The following is a 24192-nucleotide window of genomic DNA, read 5'->3' as shown; positions in this document are numbered from 1 at the left end:
CCATAATTTCCTAAAGATGAACATGATTTCCTTTTTTTTATTATTATATTTAAATAATCTGTCTATTTATTAATTTCCATAACACTGACTTTTTATTATCTACACCATAATGATTATGAAATAGTTTATAACTTTTTAATCATGTTTCTCATTTTACTCCTGGTTTTTCATGTCCTTAGAATTACATTTCCATATATTTTTTACTATGATATATCAGTCTAAGTTACTATACTTTATTATAACCATGTTATTTTACAGGAAATATTTACTATAAGCCGCTACTCTCAACAAGTTTTTAACGTTTTAAAAGAGTGGGCATTACTCTGGCGATGTCGGGCTCTGAGGCGATGAGGTTGCAGAAACGCGCCATGGCAACGGGTCCCTCCAACATTCCTTCGTCCATGTTGATATCCAGCACCTGGGCGCCCATTTCCACTTGTGCTTTAGCTACAGTCAACGCCTCCTGCAGATTAAAAAACAAACACTTCTGAACTAACTGTACAACATTACTGAAACCAGAAGCTGAAATGTCAACGGGTGTTTTAATGCAGTGGGACATCAATCACATTATGAGCCAGGTCATTTCACAAGATTTATTAATCATTACCTCATAATTCCCAGACATGATGAGTTTGGCAAACTTGCGTGATCCAGCTACGTTGCAGCGCTCGCCGATGTTGACAAAGTTGGTGTACGGCCCGATCCGAAACGGCTCCAGACCTGACAACACATAGTGAGGAACAAGTTAACCTAAAATGTAAAAATGTCAAAAAATGTAAATAACAAAATCTGCAATGTGGTTTTCCGTTTATAGTGGTATGAAAACGCATTTGCACCTTCTTAAGTTTTTAGTTTTTTGCATCTTTGTCAAGAATGAATACATGATCTTTTTTCAATTGAATACATGATGATTTCATGTATTCAATTAAAAAAAAAAAAAAAAAATCTGTCCGAATCTGCCTTGCTCTTTGTAAAAAAGTAATTGCCTTCCCAACTTGCGAAATCATTTTTGGATTTTTGGAAAGATGAGTTGACTTTCACTTGGCACACCCAGGCCTGATTTAAGTCAAGCACGATAAAAGAAAAAGCAACACAATTCAAAGAAATTTAAGAACAAATGAAAAATAAAGTTATTGACATGTATCAGTCCAGAAATTGTTACAAAGCCATTTCTAAAGCTTAGGGACCTCTGCAAACCATCTTGAGGAAATGGAGAAACAGGAGTGACCGGCCTATTCCAAGAGGACAAAGACGACTCACCCAGAAGCTTATAAAAAAAAAAAAAATCCAGAACATCAACAGGGCTTAATTGCCTCAGTTATGGTCAGTGTTCATGATTTAACAATAATGAGGCTGGGCAAAAAAGACATCCATTGGTTGGGATGGGATTTCCAAATGAAAATCCATTGCTGCTCAAAAATCATCTTAATTATCCCCAGGATTTCTGGGCAAATATTCTGCAGATTGAACTTTTTGCAACGCGCGAAAATTACATTTTGTATAAAGCCAACACAGTGTTTCACTAAACAGAAGTTAAACATAGTGGTGGTACTGTGATGGTCTGGGGCTTTGCAGCTTCAGGACCATTTACCAGTCTAAATCCTGAAGGAGAATGTCCGGCCATCAGCTTGTGACTTGAAGCTCAAGCGAACGTGGGTTATGCAGCAGGACAATGATCCGAAAGACACCTGCAAGTCCACGTCTGAACGGTTAAAAAAAAAAAAAAAAAAAAAAAGGTTTTGGAGTGGCCTACACACAGATGGTGTGGCATGACCTTAAACAGGTTAATCCCTCCAACGGGGCTGAATTAAAACAATTCTGCGTAGTATAGTGGGCCAAGAGCGATGTAAAAGAGCCATTATCACTTATTAAAAATGCTTCTAGAATGCCTCTGCATCCTCTTCTCTCACACCAACTTCATGTCCTCTCTCACTGCATCTATACAGGTAAATCTCCTCTTTGGTCTTCCTCTAGATTCTCAGCATCCTTCTACCAATATGCTCACAATCTCTCCTCTGAAAATGTCCAAAACAATTCAATCTGGACATGTTCAGTGGAGAAATTGTTTCACAGCATTGTACTTCGGTTTATTGTTACATGATTCCTCGATCACACCCCTAGACAATTTTGCAAGCTAAGACATGCACTAATCACCGACAACATTTTACTTTAGGCTACGCTACAATAAAGAGACAGAACTTGCTCTTCAAGTTTGAACCAGGCCCATGGGTTCATTAAGAAGTGACCTTCACTATACTTTATATTTTGCTGCTTGATTTCAAACAAATGTGTGCAGTCATTTGTGAGACCTGAAGACGGCAGGAGAAAACTTAATTTGGGCAAAAAAGTTCATAGATAAACTTGAACTGTTAAGTTTTAAAAGTTAATTTATAAATTACTTTGGATAAACGTCTCAAAAATGCACACTATACTAATTAGGTATGTCTTTCTTCTTTAAAACGCTTTCTTACGCACATACACGTTTCTTACGCACATAATGTGTCATGTTAGAAGACTGAAAGCCTCAGACACACAGATGTGGAGTTTACCAGAGAGCAGCATGTAATCACTGAACACGTCAGATGGAGGAACTCTGGGCTGGCACTGTTTCACTGCCTCAGCGATTGCCCTGCATAAAAAATACAAACACCCACATCAACACCAATACACACATCAACAGCTATCTCTTGGGTTGCATCTGAAATTCTTTGATTTTCTATAAATGACATTTTTCAAAATTTTACTTCATTCTTTGTTAACAAATAAATAAATGCCTGTATCGTCATATTAACAGAAAGCAGAACAAATAATAACAATGTTTATTGCATACAGTAGTAGTGTATGAACTGACTCCAAAGATGTTATTACATCACAGTATATTGAAAACGTAACATACATGACAGGAAAACTAAGGACAGTGAAACCAGAATTTAAAACAAAACACAAAACTTTTAAGATGTCTGTGGTCCAAACGCATGCTGTTTTATATATGTTTTTTTTATTACCGTATGTGGTCTGGTGTTGTTCCACAGCAGCCTCCGACCATGTTCACCAGCCCGTCTGTTGCGAACTCCTGCATAAAGCAATATATGAATGTCTAGTCATATTAAATTTTAAATATATTAAAATTCCCGAGATACAAAGTTCCAGTTAAATGCATTTTTTCTGATCTGATGTTGTGTTTATTGTAACCATAATATATCACTATACCGATCAAAACATAATCACACAAACATATTATCCTATACTTATTAACCCACTCCATGATGTAATGATGTAATAACTCTCACAAAAATGTCTTTAGACAGAAGGAAAAGGAATCCCGATAAGCCAGTGTCGCTCAGTTACATAATCACAAAGCGTAGTTTAGCATGATGAGCAAAAGAATTTATCAAATCTTAACCTGGTAAATGAGCGATATATATATAGCCTCTGTGACAAAAAGGTTAAAAAGGCTGTAGCAGTGCGGGAAATCAATCTGTTTAACTACAATGCAACGTCACACTTCCGTGAAATCCTCAAAAGGAGGCAAATGAAAAAGGCGTTAGAGAGGTTCCTTGTTAAAGTCACACAAAAAGAAAGAGATCCAGCCAACAGAGACTCCCTGTTAGTGTTTGAGTGCGTGTGTGTGTGTGTGTGTGTGTGAGAGAGAGAGAGAGAGAGAGAGAGAGACAAAGTTGCCCTACACTCTTTCTCCTTTGCTCCCCTCTCTCATCTCCGTCACACCAGCTACGATTCTTTTCAAAGGTAAAGTGCAGCTTTATTTGTTTTATTTTTACTTTATATTTTGTACTAATAATTTTTATATGAATAGTTTTGGGTTGTGGAATGAATCATTTGAGTTTCCATTATTTCTTATGGGAAAATTTGCTTTGATATATGAGTGCTGATATACAAGAACAAATTATGCTCACATTTCAAGGTTTAACTGTAGACTGAATATTTTATAAGGCATCAATGGCTGTTTAGTGATACTCTAAACACATCCACTCACTTTTAAATGTGTTGCGGTGCACTCTGGGGTTTCGTCATAGCCTCCGAAGGTGTTGGGGAGACCTTCAGAAAAAGCAAATAGAGGTAAATAAATCATGAGACACAGCTCAAGCATAACCCTACACAATAGAGAGGGAATTACCTGCATTGGGGTAACATATGACAAAAGCCCCGGTGCTCTTCCCGATTGTTTCGATAAACGGCCTCATTTCAGTGGCTCCCAGAGCACAGTTCAAACCAATACTGTAGGGTGGAGATGTTAACACAAAGACAGGAAGTTAAAAAACTAAACTAAAAAACAAATCACATGCAAACATGGCAGAAAAAAGGCCACAATGCTCTGTGATACGGTAGTTCAGAAAACCTAAAGTGCAGTTGGAGATCAATGGCTTGTCATTTAACCATGCGCTAACATTTGATGATCCCTGAACAGTTTGGATAAACATGCCTGGAGAGAGCATTTTAGCCTGAAGCATTTAATACCTGATTATTAGAGTCAGCTAAATTACTGCTTTAAGTAAGCACACTGACAAATTGGTTATTTAGCTCGCTAAGATGACAAGGAATTTGTAAACTGTATGATGTATGTGTTTAAGTCAAACCGGGACTTTTAATTGTGCCGAATAATTAAACAGTTATGTAAGTACACACTTCTAACACTAAGCATGGTGGTCCTTATCTAATGATGCTGATCGCTGGTGAATAACATGATTGGTTACGAAACGATGCTCATCACATTTTACATGTTAATAATAGAAACACAAAAATTAATAATTACAAGGATAGACGCTCTACCAATTATATTCCAATTTAAAAATTGTCTGCACACGCGACAGAGTGAGTTAAAAGCCTGGTATGTGAGAAAATAAATCATCATGCCCAACCGCAAAGAAGCCCAGAAGTGTAACAGACAGCGAATCGGTGAAATGTCAGGCTGAGCAGTAATGACTGCTTACCAGAGTGGCTTTACATGAGACACACTGATGACAAAAGCCTCTCCGGTCTGCCCCGATAGAGTACGGCCACTCTTGTCCACAATAGTCCCGGAAATCTATAACACAGACAGTCGAAGAAACCAAGGTGATATGAAGCCTGGACTGAATCCTGTATTCGGAAAATTAAATAACATGAACATACATAAATATATATAGTCACATATAGAATTTATATCTGCTCTTCACGCTCGTCTCGCGATTAATTACTGAGAGTATACACCCAGTTAAAAAAGTGAGTACACCCCGCTAATTTCAGCAAACAAAATTAGTACATCTTCTTAAAGCACAATACTATAGAAATGAAAATTGGGATATACTTTAGAGTAGTCAATATGCAGCTGGTATAACAGTATACATTTACTGTCCTCTGAAAATAACTCAACATACAGCCATTATTGTCAAAACAGCTGTCAACAAAAGTGATAACAGCTGTACATCTTTGACCATGCAGAGTCACATGTCATATTCATCATGTTCATGTGTTTGTCAGTGGACAAGTATGTCTCCGGACCTGAACTCTATTGAGCACCTGTGGGGCGTCCTCAAGCCGAGGGTGGTGAAGCACCATGTGACTCACATCCAGCTGCTCCAGCAGTGATACCATCATTGAGGAGTGGAAGAGGATCCCAGCAACAACATGTGCAGCTCTGGTTGAATTCCATGCTCGGGAGGATTAGATAACAATGGTGCTCACACAAAATATTAACAATTTGGACACAGTTTTGACATGTGTACTCATTTTCGCTGCCAGTTATTTAGACAATAAAGTTTGTATGTGGTGGTATTTTTAGAGGATAGTAAATCTGTACCGCTATACAAGCTGTACATTTACTATTCTAAAGTATATCTAATTTTTATTTCCTTCATTTCTTTTATGTCCATTGAGAACACAAAGTGGTTGCTGAAATGTGAAGAATGTGTGCTCAGTTTTCTGAGATACTGTTCTAATAATACACCAAATATTTTTCGCCAAGTTATTAAAATCAATCTCGAAATGACAAGTTTCCTATCAAGTCATTGGAACCAGGTTAAAAAGTCAGATTTTAGAATATAAGCACTCAAAACGTCTTATATAAAATTTTAAAGTATGAAAAATGAAGATAAAAGAATCAAAAGAGCAAAGTACAGCTGAACTTCTGTTTCAACTCTGTTTTGTAAATCAATCCTCCCTGGTTTGGTTTGTGTGAGGCTGACCTGAGGTTTTCTCATTGTCACATTACAGCCTACTGGCTGTAATGTTAACTGCAACAAAAATGAAAACATTGATAAGTCTTTCCCACTCAGTACTAACAGCTCCTAAAGTCCCTAAAGGTGCCACAAAACAAATTTTAAAAAAGCTGACATGCCTTTAAACCTGAACCGATAAATCACTTGTTCTTACGATATAATCACTTGAAGGCACAAAATAACAACACACCCAAACATAAAATACAAAGACACAGAGAACAAAAGTAATAATAGTGTTTATGGAGCGAGTGTGTGTGTCCTATTCATTAATAAGGCTCTAATGAAAGGCCTTTTCTGTGGTTGGTTGTAGGAGTGAGGCAAAAATGTCTCATAAGTACAGCATAACTCCAATACTTACAAATATGGGTCTTGGTTCGTACGACTCCTCAAACAGTTTATCAATAGCAAACAGGGCAGCCTTAAAATAAAAATAAATAATTAGTCTGTGAACAAAAATTGTGTGATGATGTTTATTTTGGCCATTATATTGCAACAGTGATAATTTTATTTGTATTCATATAATTACACTGCCTATGTACTGTACATATTCTATACATATACACTACGGCTTAAAAGTCTGGGATCACTTGCAAATTTCTTTGTTTTTTATTTAGTGATTTATTTTACATTCTACAACAGAACTGGGGAATGACCCAACACGTATGGCGTTAGATAATTATGTAACAACAACAAGAGTGATTGGTTGTTTTAAGACATGAAGGTCAGCTTTTCTAGAATAGTTCTTGTAAGAACAGCATTGTTGAGTGCATTTGTAAAACCCATCAAGTACCATGATGAACCTGTTTCTCATGATGACCAAAATTTTACTAGCCTTCGAAATCACCAATTAACAAACAGCACCTCAGATTAGAGCAGTTCTGAACGCTTTACAGCTCATTAGTAGCAGATACATCTTCATATCAACTGTTCAAAGGAGATTATTGTAAATTTTGGACGCCTTCAGTATTGCTTTACAATCAATGTATAAGGAAATAAAAATCAAAAATAAACATGGAGTTAGAAGGTGATCCCAAACTTCTGAGCAGTAGTATACATTCATATACACAACACATATTTTGCTACATTAATAAGTTGCATGATAAAACAAATGAGTGTGTGTACAGTATATGTTAGTGAGAAAGAGAGAGAGAGAGAGAGAGAGAGAGAGAAAGAGAGAGAGAGAGCAAGAGAGGTCTACCTTTGCATTAGCTGTATCAAAAATGGTTTCCACCAACAGGATATCACAGCCTCCATCCAGCAGCCCTTGAACCTGCTCTGAGTACGCCTCCACCAGTTCATCAAACGCTACGCCAGACACACACATATATAATTAAACAATATCAGAAGTGGGAGTGCTGTTGGTGATGAGAATAAACCATGGAGGTGGTGGACAGTCCTGAGAAACTACAAGATTTACTTTATATTTCCACTTATACGTCTTTAGTGCATCAGCTCAGTTAACTTCAAATAGCATTTAACGGAAAGCTAGTGTGCTAGACTGTGCTGTACAAGTAGTGCCCATGATCAGGGGTTGGAAAGTGATTGGGAATTCAGCCTTTGTGTTAGAAGCTAGTGCAGTCATAAATAAAAGAACATTGACGGTTCAGGTGCGATTCGGAAAAACTTAAAAGCAGTTACTAAGGAGTCAAAGTACCGTTAAAGATGACACATTAACAAATGTGTTTGTTCCCTTTCAGTCGATTCACTCGGTACAACACATATAGTATGGGATATCACGCCCTCTCGTGTCCTGGCTGAAGCCACCTTTATTCACGCCGTAAAGGCAGGCAAACCTGTGGTGACGTAGGTGTAGCCCCGCCTACACCTATAAACCATCGTCGCCACGGTTGACCCTCAGTTCTTACGCTCTTCACCTCGCTGTGAACACCTTTTCCGTAGAGTTTTCTAGGTGCTGCTAGTAAACTCTACGTTTTACGTTACACGACTGGGCTTAAAATCAGCTTAACTGCTCTTGTTGGCGTTAGCGACAACAGCCTTATTTTGGTGAGTCGTCTACCCGCGGGGCGCTGACTTTTAAGTTCTCTGTCAGTGCTAGCTAGTATGAGCATGGATGCTACTGTAGCTAAGAAGAGGTCCGCTGTTCGCCCCTGTCCTCAAGAGTGCGGCTTCTTCTTGCACGAGAAGGACCAGCACGAAGCGTGCCCCGTCTGTCTGGGGATTCTCCATGCTAGGAGAGCTCTAGCTGAGCCAGAGTCATGTGCGCTTTGTCGCCAGCTCCGGCGTTCAACGCTGGAAAGACGGGTCACGTTCGTGGAAAGGACCCTGGGGAGAAATACAGTCGCTCAGCAGGACCCCCTCCTTTCCGAATCAGCAGTCCCAGCTTCGCCTGTGTCTGCTGACGAGGAATTTCCGTCAGAGGTCCCCGCACTTAGCTGGGCGGACCAGATGGAGTATCTCGAGGGGTCGGAGGACCGTGGGCTCTCCTACAGCGCTGGCCAGCAGCCAGGCATCGAGCAGCATGCTTTCGAGGGCGATGACGTGCTCGACATCGGCCTAGAGCTACAGGGCTTGTCGGAGGACGAGCATGAAATTTTGCCGCCTGCTCAGAGCTCCACTGCTACTGCGTTAGCCGCTCGGGACGACACTTCATTTTTTGCTCTCTGCCGCCGAGCGGCCGAGAAGCTGGAGGTGGAGTGGCCCTCCCCGCAGCCGGCTCAAAAACCGTCTAAACATTGTAGATTCTCCTCTGCCCAGCTGGAGAAGATTTACCGCGCTCAAGCGGGCACTGCTTGTGCGCTCAACTCCGCTACGCTGCTTCAAACATATCAAGCAATGTGTTTGGCAGAGCTCGGCTCACTGGTGCCTCAGGAGAGCCCGTTCTGCGCGCTGCTTAACGAGGTCAGGACAGCGACAGACTACATTTTGCGCATGTCTCGTTGTGCGGCTCTTTCCCTCGGGAGAGGGATGGCGAGCGCAGTGGTAGCACAGAGGCATTCATGGCTCACGCTCTCTGACATTCCAGATAGAGACAGGGCTGTCTACTTGGACGAACCGCTGTCTGCTGAAAGTTTGTTCGGCCAGTCACTCGATGCCATTCAGGCAAAGTTTGACTTCAGAAGGAAACAGGCCGAAGCGTTGCGAGACATCATTCCGCGACGAGAGGTGAAGCCCAAACAGGCTCGAAGTATGACCACTCCGCGACCACCTCATAAGAGACCACCGCCGGCAGCTAGCTCGAGCTCTCGACCGGTGAAGCAACAGCCTCCCAGGCAAAACCCACGGCAGTCGGCCTGGGGTATGGGCCCCCCACCGGGCGTCCGAAAGGATTCAGCGACTAGGAGGAGGAATCCTCACTCCTCCTAGCTCAGATTTTAAAGAGAGAGGAGCTCTGGCAGCAGGGAGACACTGTTTCTCCTCTCTCAATGCCGCCCAAAGAGGCCGCTACGTTATGTTCAGGAAATCAGTCCCAAACGGCGCTGCACTTCCCTAACACAGTCTCCCAAGCACAATCCCCCCCTCACACACAAGTGTTTATGTTCGAGTTATGAACCCCAGTTGGGGTGTATTAAAAAGTTCTCAGGGACTTACAGCAAGTACCCGCGATGTTTACAGTGTGATTGCCCCAAAAAATGGTGCATTTTGTAAACCATGTGAATGTTACATTATTAAAACCAATAAAGATTTTTCCTGTTTACAATGTTGCAAAACAAAAAAGCCCGGTGCCATCGATGAGGCTGCACTCTGGCGGAACGCCAGGGGGCAGCAGACCCCTTTCAGAAATCAATGCGGGCCGGTTGGCGTCCCACGTTCTCGAGTGGCGCGCATGCGCAGTCTCGACATGGGTGCAAAACACAGTCGCTATGGGATACCGACTACAGTTTCGCATAAAGCCACCGCGCTTCTCTTCCATAATCAACACCGAGGTGTCGGACGACGCCGCAGCGGTGCTTTGGGAAGAGATAAATTCTCTTATGAGCAAAAGGGCGATTCAAGTGGTGCCTCCTTCGGAAGCGAACTCAGGTTGGTACAGCCGGTATTTTGTCGTTCCGAAGAGGGTGGGTGGACTGCGTCCTATTTTGGATCTGAGAATATTGAACACGTTTCTAAGAACGTACAAGTTCAAAATGTTTACCCTGAGGCAACTGCTAAATGCAATAGGCCCGGGAGATTGGTTGACTACGATCGATCTCACAGATGCTTATTTTCATATAGCGATCTTTCCGCGCCACAGAAAGTTTCTGAGGTTTGCATTCGAGGGCGTGGCCTACGAGTACCTAGTGCTGCCGTTCGGCCTGTCACTAGCTCCCCGAACGTTCACGAAGTGCGCCGAGGCGGCGCTGTCTCCTCTTCGGGAGAAAGGCATTCGCATATTAGCCTATTTAGACGACTGGGCACTAATAGCGAGCAGGCAGAGAAACAGACAGCACTAGTTCTGTCTCACATTCAGACTTTAGGGTTCTCAGTAAATATGCAGAAAAGCTCACTGACTCCGAGTCAACAGTGTTCATTCCTGGGTCTGGAGATATGCTCCGTTATCAGCCGAGCACGTCTCTCAGAGCGCAGAATAGCCGCGTTTCAGCGCTGCCTTGCTCTGTTTCAGTTGCAACACAAACTTCGTTTCCGAGTGTTTCTACAACTAATGGGAATGATGGCGTCTATGATCACTGTGGTGCCTCTCGGGCTGTTGAACATGCGTGCGTTTTCAGCGCTGGGTGCGCTCTCACCGCCTATGTGCGGCGCGCCGCCTCAACAGGAGGCTGACGGTGACACCGTCATGCATGTCAGCCCTTCTGCCCTGGAGGGAACCCAGGCTATTACGTCAGGGCTCTTCGATAGGCAGGGTATCGTTTCGCAAAGTGGTGTCAACAGATGCCTCCCTCAGCGGCTGGGGCGCTCTGTGCGACGGCTCCGCGATCAGGGGGGCGTGGTCACAGGAACAACGCAGGCTTCACATCAACTATTTGGAGCTGTTAGCAGTGTTCTTAGCCCTGAGACATTTTTGTCTGGTTCTAACAGGCCATCATGTTCTGATCAGGACAGACAATACAACAGTAGTGTCGTATATAAACAGACAAGGGGGGACTCGTTCACTTCCCCTGCTGAAACTATCTCATTCTCTATTGCTATGGTCCAGTGTTCATCTTCTGTCACTCAGGGCCACTCACATTCCAGGGCACCTGAATTTGGGGGCGGACCTTCTATCCAGAGGGGGCCCGCTTGTGAGGGAATGGAGATTACACCCATGGGTGGTAGCTCAGATTTGGGAGCGCTTCGGCAGGGCAGCAGCGGATCTTTTTGCATCCAAAGAAAATGCTCACTGCCCACTATTCTTCTCCTTAACAGATCGCAATGCCCCACTGGGGATCGATGCGCTGGCACACTCATGGCCCCAGCTCTATTGTATGCTTTCCCTCCGGTAGAACTGATTCTGCCTGTCACAGAGAGGGTACGTCAACAGGGCCTGTCACTAATCCTGGTGGCACCTCATTGGCCGGCGAAGTTGTGGTACGCGGAGATAGTCAGCCTGCTAGCAGCAGAACCATGGAAACTTCCTCTCCTCAGGGACCTTCTGTCTCAGGCAGGGGGAGAGGTAGTGCACCCGCGTCCCGAGCTGTGAAACTTGCACGCTTACCTGTTGAAAGGTCCAATTTGTTAGCAAAAGGGCTTCCTCCGAATGTGATTGAGACAATCCTAAAGTGCTCGGGCCTCGTCTACTAGAGGTTTATATGCTTACAAGTGGCGAGCATTTGAGCAATGGTGTCAAGAACATAATGTTCTTCCATTTCAGTGCTCCATGGTGGAGATTTTGTCTTTTCTACAAGAACTATTAGAGAAAGGCCTTGCCTTCTCTACTATTAAAGTGTACTTGGCGGCTATATCAGCCTGTCATGTTGGTTTTAAAGGAGTGTCACCAAGGGCTCATCCGCTGGCAGTACGATTTTTAAAGGGAGTGCGACGTCTGCGACCCACTACGAGGTCCAGTGTTCCGTCTTGGGATTTATTGTTAGTGCTCGAGGCCCTCTGTGGTCCTCCTTTTGAGCCAGTTGAGTCTATAGATATGAAAATTCTTTCATATAAGACGGCACTTCTTCTTGCTTTAGCGTCTGCTAAACGAGTGGGCGATCTCCACGCTTTGTCCGTGCATCCATCCTGTACGCAGTTTGCTGCTAATGGGTTAAAGGTTACTCTACGGCCGAACGCGGCCTATGTACCGAAGGTCGTTTCCACTGATTATAGCTCTATGGTCTTTGACCTTTATAGCTTTTTCCTCCTCCTTTTTGCTTCTGATGAGCAGAGAAAATTGCATAATTTGTGCCCCGTACGTGCACTACGGGTGTACATGGACCGTACAGTAGATATGCGCTTATGTGATCAACTGTTTATCTGCTTTGCCAGTCCAGTTAAGGGTAAAGCGCTGTCTAAACAGCGGCTTTCCCATTGGATTGTGGAGGCTATTACACTAGCTTATAGTAGCAAGAGTGTCCCATTGCCTCTGGGTGTGAAAGCACATTCAACGAGAGCTATGGCAACATCATGGGCTCTGTTCAAAGGAGTGTCTGTGGGCGAGATTTGCGCGGCAGCCAGTTGGTCCTCACCACACACTTTTGTCCGGTTCTACCGACTTGATATAACGGCCCCCTCGGTGGCTCATTGGGTCCTCTCTGCGGGGTCCATGATGCAGTAGAGTAGCTATCAGGGTTCTTGTGACTAACTTTGATAGATACTCGGCGGGGCGTGAATATATGTCCCATACTATATGTGTTGTACCGAGTGAATCGACTGAAAGGGAACGAATGGTTATGACTATAACCTCTGTTCCCTGAAGGAGAGGAACGAGGTACAACACATTGCTGCCCCGCCTCATAGTTACGCTCGGCGAAGAGCGGCTATCGAACTGAGGGTCAACCGTGGCGACGATGGTTTATAGGTGTAGGCGGGGCTACACCTACGTCACCACAGGTTTGCCTGCCTTTACGGCGTGAATAAAGGTGGCTTCAGCCAGGACACGAGAGGGCGTGATATCCCATACTATATGTGTTGTACCTCGTTCCTCTCCTTCAGGGAACAGAGGTTATAGTCATAACCATTCGTTTTTTTTCCCCACACAAATGAGAACTAATGTATAACTTATACACTTCTATTTTAATTCTATTTTATCAGAAATCTTACAGACAGTACACATCATTCATAAAGAACAGGGCTGTAGCTAATATTTTTAAGTAGTCATTTACATATACTGTAATAACTATCTAGCTATTATTGCTCTCTGTGCTTATCTTTATTTCAATGCACACTTTCTCGGTCTCCTGACAAGTGAAGGTATTATGTGCACGTTTTCAGTTCTACATGCTCTTATGCCACCTTCATGTTCTGCTTTATGGTTACAGTACATTAACTGTGAAAACAAATCATAAACCATAACAAATCACAAACCAAGTGAAAGTATCTGAATTAGATTTGACACCTTGACTAACAAGTGTAAAAACTAACAGGTGTAAAAAGCATGTTTAAACAGACAAGTACAATTTTATTTATTTTTTTATTTTTTTACTTAAATGCTAAATTAAGGACAACATAAAATGGAGATAGCTCAGTTTCATTTTGGTCTACCGTAAAGCAAGATGAAGTACTACAGCACTTTTACCAATCTAATTAATAGTTTCTGAAGCTTGCTCTACAGTCTAAACTGTAGTAGCTTTGAGAACGTTTCTTATTAAAGGTTAATCTGACGTTATGGCAGGACAGAGCATGTCCAAACAATCTTTATTTATTTCAGGGAACAAATAAATTCCAATACTGATTAAGTGTTCTTTAGCAAGCTGGGAAAAATAGTATAACCTACTGATGTTTCTGAAGTCAGGTCTTTCCACTGACGGGGACACAGAGAGAGTTCTGTTGGTCGGCCCTACAGCTCCAGCCACGTACCGTTTAACACCTGAAAACAAAAGCATAAATCAAATACGATTTAATTAATAATGGTCCTAGTCATATTAACAAAATGAAGAATGAAAACATGTAGTAGGGCTAACTAATTAAAGAGTTTTAGAGAAACCCAACAATATTACAGTTGACTGTTGTTAATTGGGCAGCTCTTATAATAGAGATAGGGGGAGAGGAAAAAACAAACTATTCAGTTACGCATGTCTTTTACATGGTGATTCTTGTATCAAAATCGACTTTTGAAAACAAATTGCTAATTTGAGTCCCCGACATACAAACATTTAAGTTACGAATTTCCACAGATACAAACGGACTGTAGATCTATGAACATTCATAGATCTACATAGAGCGAACAAATCACGAAAGTATCTCACATGTGTTGTATAAAAAATAAACACTGCAGTGTTGGACACTGTTGTACGTTCTGGAAAAAATATTTAACATCTTTGTACAGATTGATTCAGATTGAATTGGCACGTACGGTAGGTATCGTGATAATATTGTATCGGGTGATCTCTGGTGATTCCCATCCCTACCTTATAACATCACAATTCATTTTACTGCATACATTTTTATTTTCTTCAAAATATAACCTCAGTGGTGATCATAATTCTACCTGTCTGAGTGGACACATCATCCGCAGCCTTCCGGGCTAACTCCGCCGACGCCTTGTTAAGCTGATAGGCCTGCGTAGATCAAACAAAATCAGAAAAGCAGTGTTCATAAAGATAATCAAGACCATCCACTGCAAGGCATAATCCTCAAGTAAGTATACCAGCCAAATTAAAAATTATCAGAGGCTTATGAGAGAAGGCTTTAAACTGTCTCGAGCTCAGCAGGAGCTTTGAGGGTCATACCAGCTCCTCGAGTCCGTAGTCTGCCTGAGCAACGCGTGTACTGCTGAACGTGTTCGTCTCTACGATATCTGCACCAGCAAGCAGGTACTCCTACAGTTACATCAGGGAGAGAGAAAATAATGAGTAGATTAAGAAAGTTTGCATAAAAAACATTTAAAACTATTTAATAACTAAAGCCATGGATAAGTCTTCTTAGACTAAAAGCAAGAAACAAAGCAACAAAGAATAAATTTAAAATATGGAAGCACGATAAGAAACGAAAGAAAGAAGAAAAAGAAAGCATGTACTTAAAAAAGAAAAAAAATGCAGGAAAGAAATCAATAAAAAAAATCATGCAAGCAAATGAGAAAGAATAATGAAAACAAGGAATGAAAGTAAAGAAAACAAGCAAGCAAGTAAGCAAGAAAGAAAAAAGAAAGAAAATGTTTTGGTAAGACAAGAAAAACAAACAAGAAAATAAAAACAAAAAAGGAAAAAAAGAAAGAAAATTCAAGCAAGCAAATAATAATGAAAAAAAAAAACGAGAAGGAAAGTAAGACGCCTCAGCAGGATGATCCAGACAGTTTTGCAACAGAATTAAACAATTTATTAAAAAATAAATTGTTAAAACTCTTTACACTTTTTAAATAGGAGCAAGATGACAGTAAGGTTTTCCAGTTTATCCGGGACACACATGGACACTCCAAACCACAGGAGCAGCCCCTGACTCTCACCTTGTGGATGGCATAGATGACCTCAGGCTTGGTGATGCTCAGCAGGTCGTTGTTGCCCTTCAGGCTTCGTGGGTGATCTTTAAACTCCTGACCCCGGAAGTCATCTTCCTGCAGGTTCCTCTGCTGAATCATCGTCCCCATTCCTCCATCCAGGACCATGATCCTCTTCTGTAGCACATCTCTGAGCTCGGCCTCTAGGGAAGCAGCTCCTGGACCTACCATGTACAACACACACCATCAAACACGCCATACACACACCACAACACAACACGCACAACAAACATTAAAACAACACTGGATTAATAAACATCATATTCTAAATATATGACAATAAAAGCAGAAAATTAAAACTATGGCATTTAAAATTTCCTGACTCATTACTTTAGTTTTATTCATTATTTTTTTACAGGCTTTTCCATCACTCATCCCTGAATTAGCTTTACACACAGACTGACAGGTAGAAGAAAGTTATACACACACACACACAGACTCACTCACCAACAGCTGACTGTGCCCAACTAACCACACACACTTACCTGTTCCTGTCTCAAACTGAACTGTCGGTCCCATTTTTTAAAGCGTTTATTCCTAAAAACACCAGCAGAACTTCAGTGAGGATGTTTAAACCTGTACAATATGAATTACCCCCTAGCTTTGCCCCCGACTGTCCATAAACCCCTGATCAAACTCCTAACGCGCAAGTGAATTAAACCGTCTGTCTACTGCGCATGCTCGACCCGACGCGTGCACACGTCCTGGTTTCTGCGCATGCGTGAATACCACACGTCTGTCTCGTACGCATGCGCATAGCGCTTTCCGGATTATTGCACCATGCTCCGCCGTGTAATACTGTACTCTCAGCATAGGGCGAGAGTTATTATAGAACCGGCTAGGTGCTAATGATAGACGTGTTTGCTGTATACAGTGTATCATCAGCAGGGTTGGCAACTCTGTGAAACAGATGTAAGGGACGGTTTATGGCTTAATTCACGAGAAATCTCACCCCGGTTTGATACAAATCCCCCTGAAAAGTCATGGTTTAACTTGAGCACTCCCAAAAAGCCATGGTTTAACTTGAGCACTCCCAAAAAGTCATGGTTTAACTTGAGCACTCCCAAAAAGTAATTGCCAAAAAGTCTTTATGACATGGGTATCACATTTTACTACAAAATCTGTATAGTTTACATTTATATTTATGTTATATTGTATTTTATACAATATTACTTATTATTTTAGTCTTTATCTTTTTTTTTTATTTCTTAAAAATCTGCAGTCTGTAGTTTGTTGCAATTGCATTTCACTACTGTTGTACTTGTACAACCATGTATGTGACAAATAAAATTCTTAAATCACCAGCCCTTAAAAAAGTTAGAATTTGCCTTGAACTTAAATTTGTGTAGAGCATGTATTATTATTATTATTATTATTATTATCATCATCACTCACTCACTCATTGTCTATACTGCTTTATTCTGTATACAGGGTTGTAGGGGACCTAAAGCCGATTCCAGGGGACTTAGGGCACAAGGCGGGGTACCCCTGGGATGGGGTGCCAATCTATCGCAATCACAAGCTCTCATACTCTTATTTATACACTACGGGCCAGTTAATGCCAGCCTAATAAGCATGTCTTTGGACTGTGGGAGGAAACTCACCAAGAAAAGAAATCGAACCAATTACCCTGAGCGTGCAAGGCCAACAAACCACATATTCCTCTTATTATTATTATTATTATTATTATTCATAAAGTAGATATTATTTGTTACTTAGTTGGTTTACATTTAGTTGTCTAGTAAAAAGAATAATCACAGTGTGTCTATCAGTTACTGCAGACTGAGTTGGCTGATTTCCTCAACTTTACATTCTGTTCTGAGTTTTGCATTTTGTTAGAATTTTTGTTATGGCACTGCCACCTGATCCTAACCCTCGTTCAGTGTTTTTAATGTTTATGGCACCCTAGGTGAACTCCTATTCAGCATCCTGGGAAAAGTAAGAAAACATAAAAAAAAAAAAAAAACTTGCCTTAAGGTCGTTGTTAAGTGTTACACCCCCTTATATTTTACCAAGTACATAATAATATAGAGATTACAGCTGCATATCTTTATTTTTATTAACTTTAGTTTTCTCTTTTTCAATATCTTTGACTTTTTTTTAATCAATGATTGTTAGGAAATTTCATCCATCAATCAATACTGTATATGTATTGTGGTTATATATAATTCTTAATGATTTTACACAAATTTGGACCTGATTTGATGTGAAACTGTACAGTATATACATTATTGTGAAAAAATATTGGCTCACTCTTCTTTGTTTCAGTTGACTACGCCACACCAAAACCTTAATTTTGTAAATTTGTGTAATAATACAATTTATTTGATTATTAAAAAATGATGGTAAATACCCTTTTCACAGCACTGTATTTACAGTATCATGAAATATATTTTAGAAGAATAAATTGCGGTTTTACTCAGTGGCATTTTGTAGTGTAAGTAATTTTACTAATTCCATTGCTGTATAAAGTTAGATTTTTTTTCCTGCTCCTCCCTGCAGTTGATCTGTAGTGATGTCTACTAACCCCTTTTCACCCCATCTTGTACTTACGAGTAAAAGAAAATAAATCACGAAAATGTTATCATCATTCTGAACTTTGCCTTCCCCTGCACACTCAGTACCGCCTCCCCGGCAACACGCTGCCCTGGGTCACACTGAACTCTGTGCTGGTTAAAGCAATTGACAGACAGTCTGATAGAAAGAAGGCGTTTGGTTTTATCCACTGACTTGTTTGTTTCTAAAGGACTTTTAATGAACAGAGGATAACAGACTGCTGTAAAGACAACCCTTGTCTCTGAATGTCGATAAGACAAAAGGGATGGTTGTTGACTTCAGGAGGACACGGACCAACCACTTTCCGCTGAACATCAACGGCTCGTCTGCAGAGATCGTCAACAGCATCAAATTCCTTGTTGTCAACCTGAAGTAGAACCTTACCTGGTCCCTAAACACCAGCTTTCTGCACAAGACAGCCCAAAGAGCATCTTGTTTTGCTGAGAAGGCCGAGGAAGGCCCAGCTTCCACCACCAATTCTCACCATCTTTTATAGAGGGACTATTGAGAGCATCCTGAGCAGCTGCATCATTGTCTGGTTTGGGAATTTTGCCATCTCGGACCGCAAGACCCTACAGTGGATAGTGAGGACAGACAAAAAGATCATTGGAGTCTCTTTATAAAATTCTGTTTTATTGTTTATAAAGCATTACATAACCTGGCTCCGTCATATTTAACAGATCTTCTCCTAACTTATACTCCTTTTAGAAATCTAAGATCATCATCGTCACTAAATCTGGTTCTTCCTCGTATGCGTTTGGCAACCATGGGATCTCGAGCTTTTAGCTACGCTGCCCCTTACCTGTGGAATCTACTACCTCTTGATATCCGTAATAGTAACTCTATTTCTGTCCTCAAATCCTGTTTAAAAACACATCTTTTCAGACAGACATACTTTTAACACTGCATTGTATGTATATTGTCCTTTATTATTTTTTTTATTTATTTATTTTTATGGTGTGTAAGGTGTCCTTAAATGTCATGAAAGGTGCCTGCAAATGAAATCTATTATTATTATTATTATTAATATTATTATCTACAACAGACCAGCATTGTGGCTGTTCGAATACTCCGATCACACTCACTCTTCATTCTTCTGCCATCTGAAAAAAGGTACCGAAGCATTTGGGCACACACATCCAGACTGTGTAACAGCTTCTTCCCACACTGGTCTGATAGTTGACTGATGCACACACACACACACACTTCTCATCTCATTTACCTCAATCAGACATCTACATGATCTACAACCATTCACACATGATGGATCTGCAATTTCACACACCAACCTAAAATAGCTTTCTTTGCACAAAATTTATATTAGCCTCTATTTGCACAAGTACGCTCTCTGCTGCTACTTTAACAAGAAATGTAAAATGTTTTTTATCTGTCATAAAAATGTTACATGTTAAAAAATCATCTGTTAAATTGACAATAAAAGCCTACTTGACTTGGCTTGACTACTCTATCATACAAATTAGTCTTAGTAGTCGCACCTGTTATATTTCACTGTGGGTCACAAAAATACGAAACAAATAGCATCCTGTATGTTATGCCACCAAAACGGCTTACCCCTCCTGGCCTGGACTTATTATTATTATTGTTACTGTTATTATTAAATTGTATTATAATTAGTACTATTAATGTTTTTGTTGTTGTTAATATAAAAGTAAAATTTTATTATTACAAGTCTAATTTTATTACAAATTCTAATAAGTCCAGATTTTAAGTTGTCTTAAGATCAATTTATTACAAAAATTAAGGAATACACTGCTTGCCAAAAAAAATAAAAATGTCACAGATTTCATTGGACAGCCTTCTGCCTCTCTACTATTTCATTGGACAGCCTTCTGCTCTGATCCAGCATTTGGATAAGCTTATGCAATGTCAGAAACTTTTATTTCCAGATCTTGTATTGATGATGGGTGGACTGCTGAGTAAGGAATTCTCCAGCACAGTAAGAGTCTATGCTACATGCTCCCTAGCAAATCTTTGTCTTTTCTTCTGATTAGCCTCACTGTGGTTTTCTTAAGGCTACACAGCTGTTTGGTCCAAATCCTGCTTATTTTTTTTTTTATTATCACAACAGTGATGCTTCCAGGTCCTAATAATGCATTTTATAGTTCTTAACCTAATTAGTAGTTTCAGCAATCTCTGTTTTCTTTGCTTGGCACATGACAGCATCATGCCATCAGCCATGAGCACAGGATATGTCCATCAGTTAGGGATTAATAACTTGTTACCAGCGGAACCCTATTAATCACAAAGAAAGTGACTTAAGGGAACCCTTGACCATCACACCCACATGTGGTTCTTCCCCAAAGTGTTACCATAAAGTTAGAATCAAACAATCATACAGAATGACTTTATGTGCTGTAGCATTACAATTTCTCCTTTCCTGAAACCATGTATCCAATATGTGTTCCAGCTTATGAAATAGAAAAATAAAAATGAAATGCCATTATTTTCTTTCATTACCATGTTTCATTAGGCTAATTTTAATGACTCACTCACTCTCACTCACTCATCGTCTATACCGCTTTATCCTGTATTCAGGGTCGCGGGGACCTGGAGCCTATCCCAGGAGGCTTAGGGTACGAGGCAGGGTACACCCTGGACAGGATGCCAATCCATCGCAGGGCAAAGCGACAGTGCGAACCACTACACCACCGTGCCACCTAATTTTAATTACATCTAACAAAAATACAGTTTTATATTTTAATACAATTTATATAGTATGTCTGCAGCCTAAACTATTGTTTTTTGAAAAAAAAACAGGTTGCTGGTATAGTTCAAACTGTTAAGAATGTGGGTTACTGATTGGAAGGTTGGGGGTTCAAGCTGCTATTGTTTTGTCTTTGAGCAAGGCCCTTAACCCTATCTACTCCAGAGGTGCTGTGTCCTGGCTGACCCTGCGCTCTGATAACTGGTGTATACGAATAAATAAATAAATAAATAAATAAATAAATAAATAAAACTTTTACCCTGCTGTAAAGTACATGGACAAATAATTGAATCTTAATCAAATGGTATAAATGGTTTCAGCATGACAATGCACAAAGTGAGCTCCTTGAAGACGTTTTCACAAGGACATGATGCTTTATAGGTATTCAGGTTATGGCACAGGCAGTGAAGCGCTGAATAAGTTGAAGTTTACAGAGGAGTTTTTGTGATAGACCATTTAAGAGAATGTATGGGATTGTCAGCAGTGTGTGGGGTGAGGAATAGGTGGAGACGAGAAATGTTTCGAAGCTTGAGGTAGTACGACCTGCAGATTTTGTTAATATGGGACTCAAAGGACGAAGTACTAGATATCTTCAAACATATTTCCTTTCTTCTATTCTATAAATTATATACTGTATACACTTCAATATATAGGATATTTAAGATGATATTTAAATATCGATACTATTTCAGAAAACAAAGCATGACCACAACATGCGATTTATAAGGCTTTATTGGATTGTTAAATATTTTTCTGTGTAAATACAGTATCTGTGTATGAGCAAAATCTTGAGAAACAAGCCAGAAATGTATCATCAGATGCTTATGGTGATCTTTGCTCAGTCATAAGTGCACATTTAAAACTTTTGGAGTGCATTATCAAGGAGTGAAATTAATTTAATGAACAATAGACACCCAGATTAAATGTAACTAATATATATTTTAGAAAATATATATTTTTTTCCTTGTTTAGAATTAATAAAGGAACAAACGTTTACATTTACATTTCCCTTTATCCTTCTGATCTTAAGCCAGGTTTCACCAGTATGCTTTTTTTCTAAAAGGGATTTCAAAGTTTAACTCTACACCTAGTTTATGAGACACACACTATGTTGTGGCTGATAACATGCTTTCGAGAAGGGAGTGCTGGAAACAGTGATGTAACAGTAATGCATGTGTGTTTGTTTAAAGGTCACTCTCTCCATAGAGGGCAGAAGAGAAGGCATGGTAATCCAAGGCTCCTGGCACTCCACCAGGCCCGGTGTACAGAGGCATCCTGCCGATGCAATAGTCAGCCTGTTCAGGAGGCAGTTCACGCCTCAGGTCATCAATCATTATATATGGCTGTAACACACCAGAAGGCAAACGTAGAAAATTAAACCGGAACTTTAATTGAGATTTTAGACAGGGGAGTTTGAAAAACTGTGCAGCCCAAGTTAAAAAAAAAATACAGCTTTTAAAGGTTTAAAGTGTATAAAGTATCACCATACAGTATGTCCATGTAAATGTGTAACAGAACGTCCATACACACAAACACACCTTGTCACCAGCGAGGATCCTGAAGGAGGCGGCGACTTGCTCAGCAGTGTCAGTCTCAGTAGTTTCTCGGGTCATGAAGTCCACAAACGACTGGAAGGTCACTGTTCCCTTACCATTCGGATCAACCACTGACATGATCCGAGCAAATTCCGCCTCGCCCTACACGCACATGCACGCACACACACACACATGTAAACAGAACTAAGAAAAATCTTGCGCTAGTAGTGATTTCTTTTTCTCAAAACTTCAATGAACACTACATGCATAACACTCCATCCATCCACCCATCTAGGAATCTCTGTAGTTTAACTAGGGACCATGGAGGCCAGTGGTGATAACTATTGTTATCGTGGTAAGACCTCCGGTCAACATTCACACATGCATTCATGCACTACGGGCAATTTGGAAAGACCGATTAGCCTAATCTGCACGTCTTTGTACTGTGGGAGGAAACTGGAGTACCCTAAGCCACACAATTTACATTTAAGAATTTATATAATTGTGTAGTTGCACAGTCTTGGTAGAACCATTGCTTTAATAATAAAACACACTGTCATATTTCAGGTACACGGCAGTACTGAGAAAATGTGTATGTGTGAGCAAGTGCTTAAGAGCAATACCAGGGAAGGCTTGTATCGATGAATAGGCCTATAGCTATACAAAACTGAAAAGAAAAAAATCTTTTTTTAAAGATTGGAAAAAGATCTATAATTCTGAACCTCAAGCACCAAATGATTTAACAATCTCACATCCTTCTTAGGAAAATAACATCTCATCATTTATGAGTAAGAGAAGTTTTAATGCCTAAAATAAAATCCCAGGCATGGTCACGATTGTACTATTTTATATTTTTGTTTCACTGCATTTAAATACAGGATGTTTTTCTTCTTTTAAAGTGCAAAATATTACAAAAAAACAAACAAACCCTAATTTCCATTTAGATCCTTTTTGAACTTTATTTGGTCTTTGTACATTTACATACAGTACACTCACTGGGCTGTTTATTCGAAACACTTATTAGTACTGGGTTGAACCTCCATTAGTCTTCATGACTGCCTTAATTCTTCCTGGCACAGATTCAACAAGCTGCTGGAAACATTCCTTAAAGATTTTGGTCTATATTAATATAACAGCATCACGCAGTTGCTGCAGATTTGTTGACGCCACATCTACAGCACAGTATGCCATCAATTTCTCGATCCACCACATTCCAGAGGTGCTCTGTTGGATTGAGATCTGATGACTGTGGAGGCCATGTGAGTACCGGGAACTCATTGTCATGTTCAAGAAACCAGTTTGAGATGATTTTAGCTTTGTGACATAACACGCTATACTGTGGTTATAAAGGGATGGCCAAAATCAGCAGCAATACTCAATTGGTACTCAATCAATTACTAATACTCAAGTGTGCCAAGAAAATATTACCTACACCATTTCATCATGACCAGCGTGAACCCTTGATACAAGGCAGGATGAATTCATGCTTTCATGTTGTTTACACCAAATTCTGACCCCACCATTTAAATGTCGAAGCAGAAATCAAGACTCCTCAGCCCAGGCAACTGTTTTTCCAATCTTCTATTGTCTGACTTTGGTGAGCCCATGCAAATTGTACAATCAGTTTCCTGAGGCTAG

At 40.5% G+C, this 24192-nt stretch overlaps 2 protein-coding genes across 2 annotated transcripts in view; both read right to left on the bottom strand.

Moving 5' to 3' along the window:
• Positions 1 to 16407, bottom strand: part of mtr (5-methyltetrahydrofolate-homocysteine methyltransferase) — a 33916-nt gene extending 17509 nt beyond the window's left edge. Inside the window, exons 1-14 of the mRNA XM_053512004.1 lie at positions 16224 to 16407; positions 15688 to 15902; positions 14975 to 15064; positions 14734 to 14803; positions 14020 to 14112; positions 7414 to 7520; positions 6574 to 6633; positions 4950 to 5044; positions 4136 to 4236; positions 3995 to 4056; positions 3006 to 3073; positions 2550 to 2629; positions 608 to 720; positions 323 to 463 (exon numbers count right to left, since the gene is read on the bottom strand). Of these exons, the coding sequence (XP_053367979.1) occupies positions 323 to 463; positions 608 to 720; positions 2550 to 2629; positions 3006 to 3073; positions 3995 to 4056; positions 4136 to 4236; positions 4950 to 5044; positions 6574 to 6633; positions 7414 to 7520; positions 14020 to 14112; positions 14734 to 14803; positions 14975 to 15064; positions 15688 to 15902; positions 16224 to 16257 (1329 nt within the window). The 5' untranslated portion in view covers positions 16258 to 16407. The remainder of the gene's footprint in view (positions 1 to 322; positions 464 to 607; positions 721 to 2549; positions 2630 to 3005; positions 3074 to 3994; positions 4057 to 4135; positions 4237 to 4949; positions 5045 to 6573; positions 6634 to 7413; positions 7521 to 14019; positions 14113 to 14733; positions 14804 to 14974; positions 15065 to 15687; positions 15903 to 16223) is intronic.
• Positions 16408 to 21741: 5334 nt separating this feature from the next.
• The window catches only part of LOC128541113 (alpha-actinin-2-like), a 37948-nt gene continuing 35497 nt past the window's right edge, over positions 21742 to 24192 (bottom strand). Inside the window, exons 20-21 of the mRNA XM_053511323.1 lie at positions 22558 to 22716; positions 21742 to 22362 (exon numbers count right to left, since the gene is read on the bottom strand). Coding sequence (XP_053367298.1) covers positions 22204 to 22362; positions 22558 to 22716 — 318 coding nt within the window. The 3' untranslated portion in view covers positions 21742 to 22203. The remainder of the gene's footprint in view (positions 22363 to 22557; positions 22717 to 24192) is intronic.

The sequence above is a fragment of the Clarias gariepinus genome, chromosome 14 (assembly GCF_024256425.1).
Source record: "Clarias gariepinus isolate MV-2021 ecotype Netherlands chromosome 14, CGAR_prim_01v2, whole genome shotgun sequence".
Lineage (NCBI taxonomy): Eukaryota > Metazoa > Chordata > Actinopteri > Siluriformes > Clariidae > Clarias > Clarias gariepinus.
Note: the sequence above shows the minus strand (reverse complement) of the source record. Positions and strands in the feature narration are given on the sequence as shown.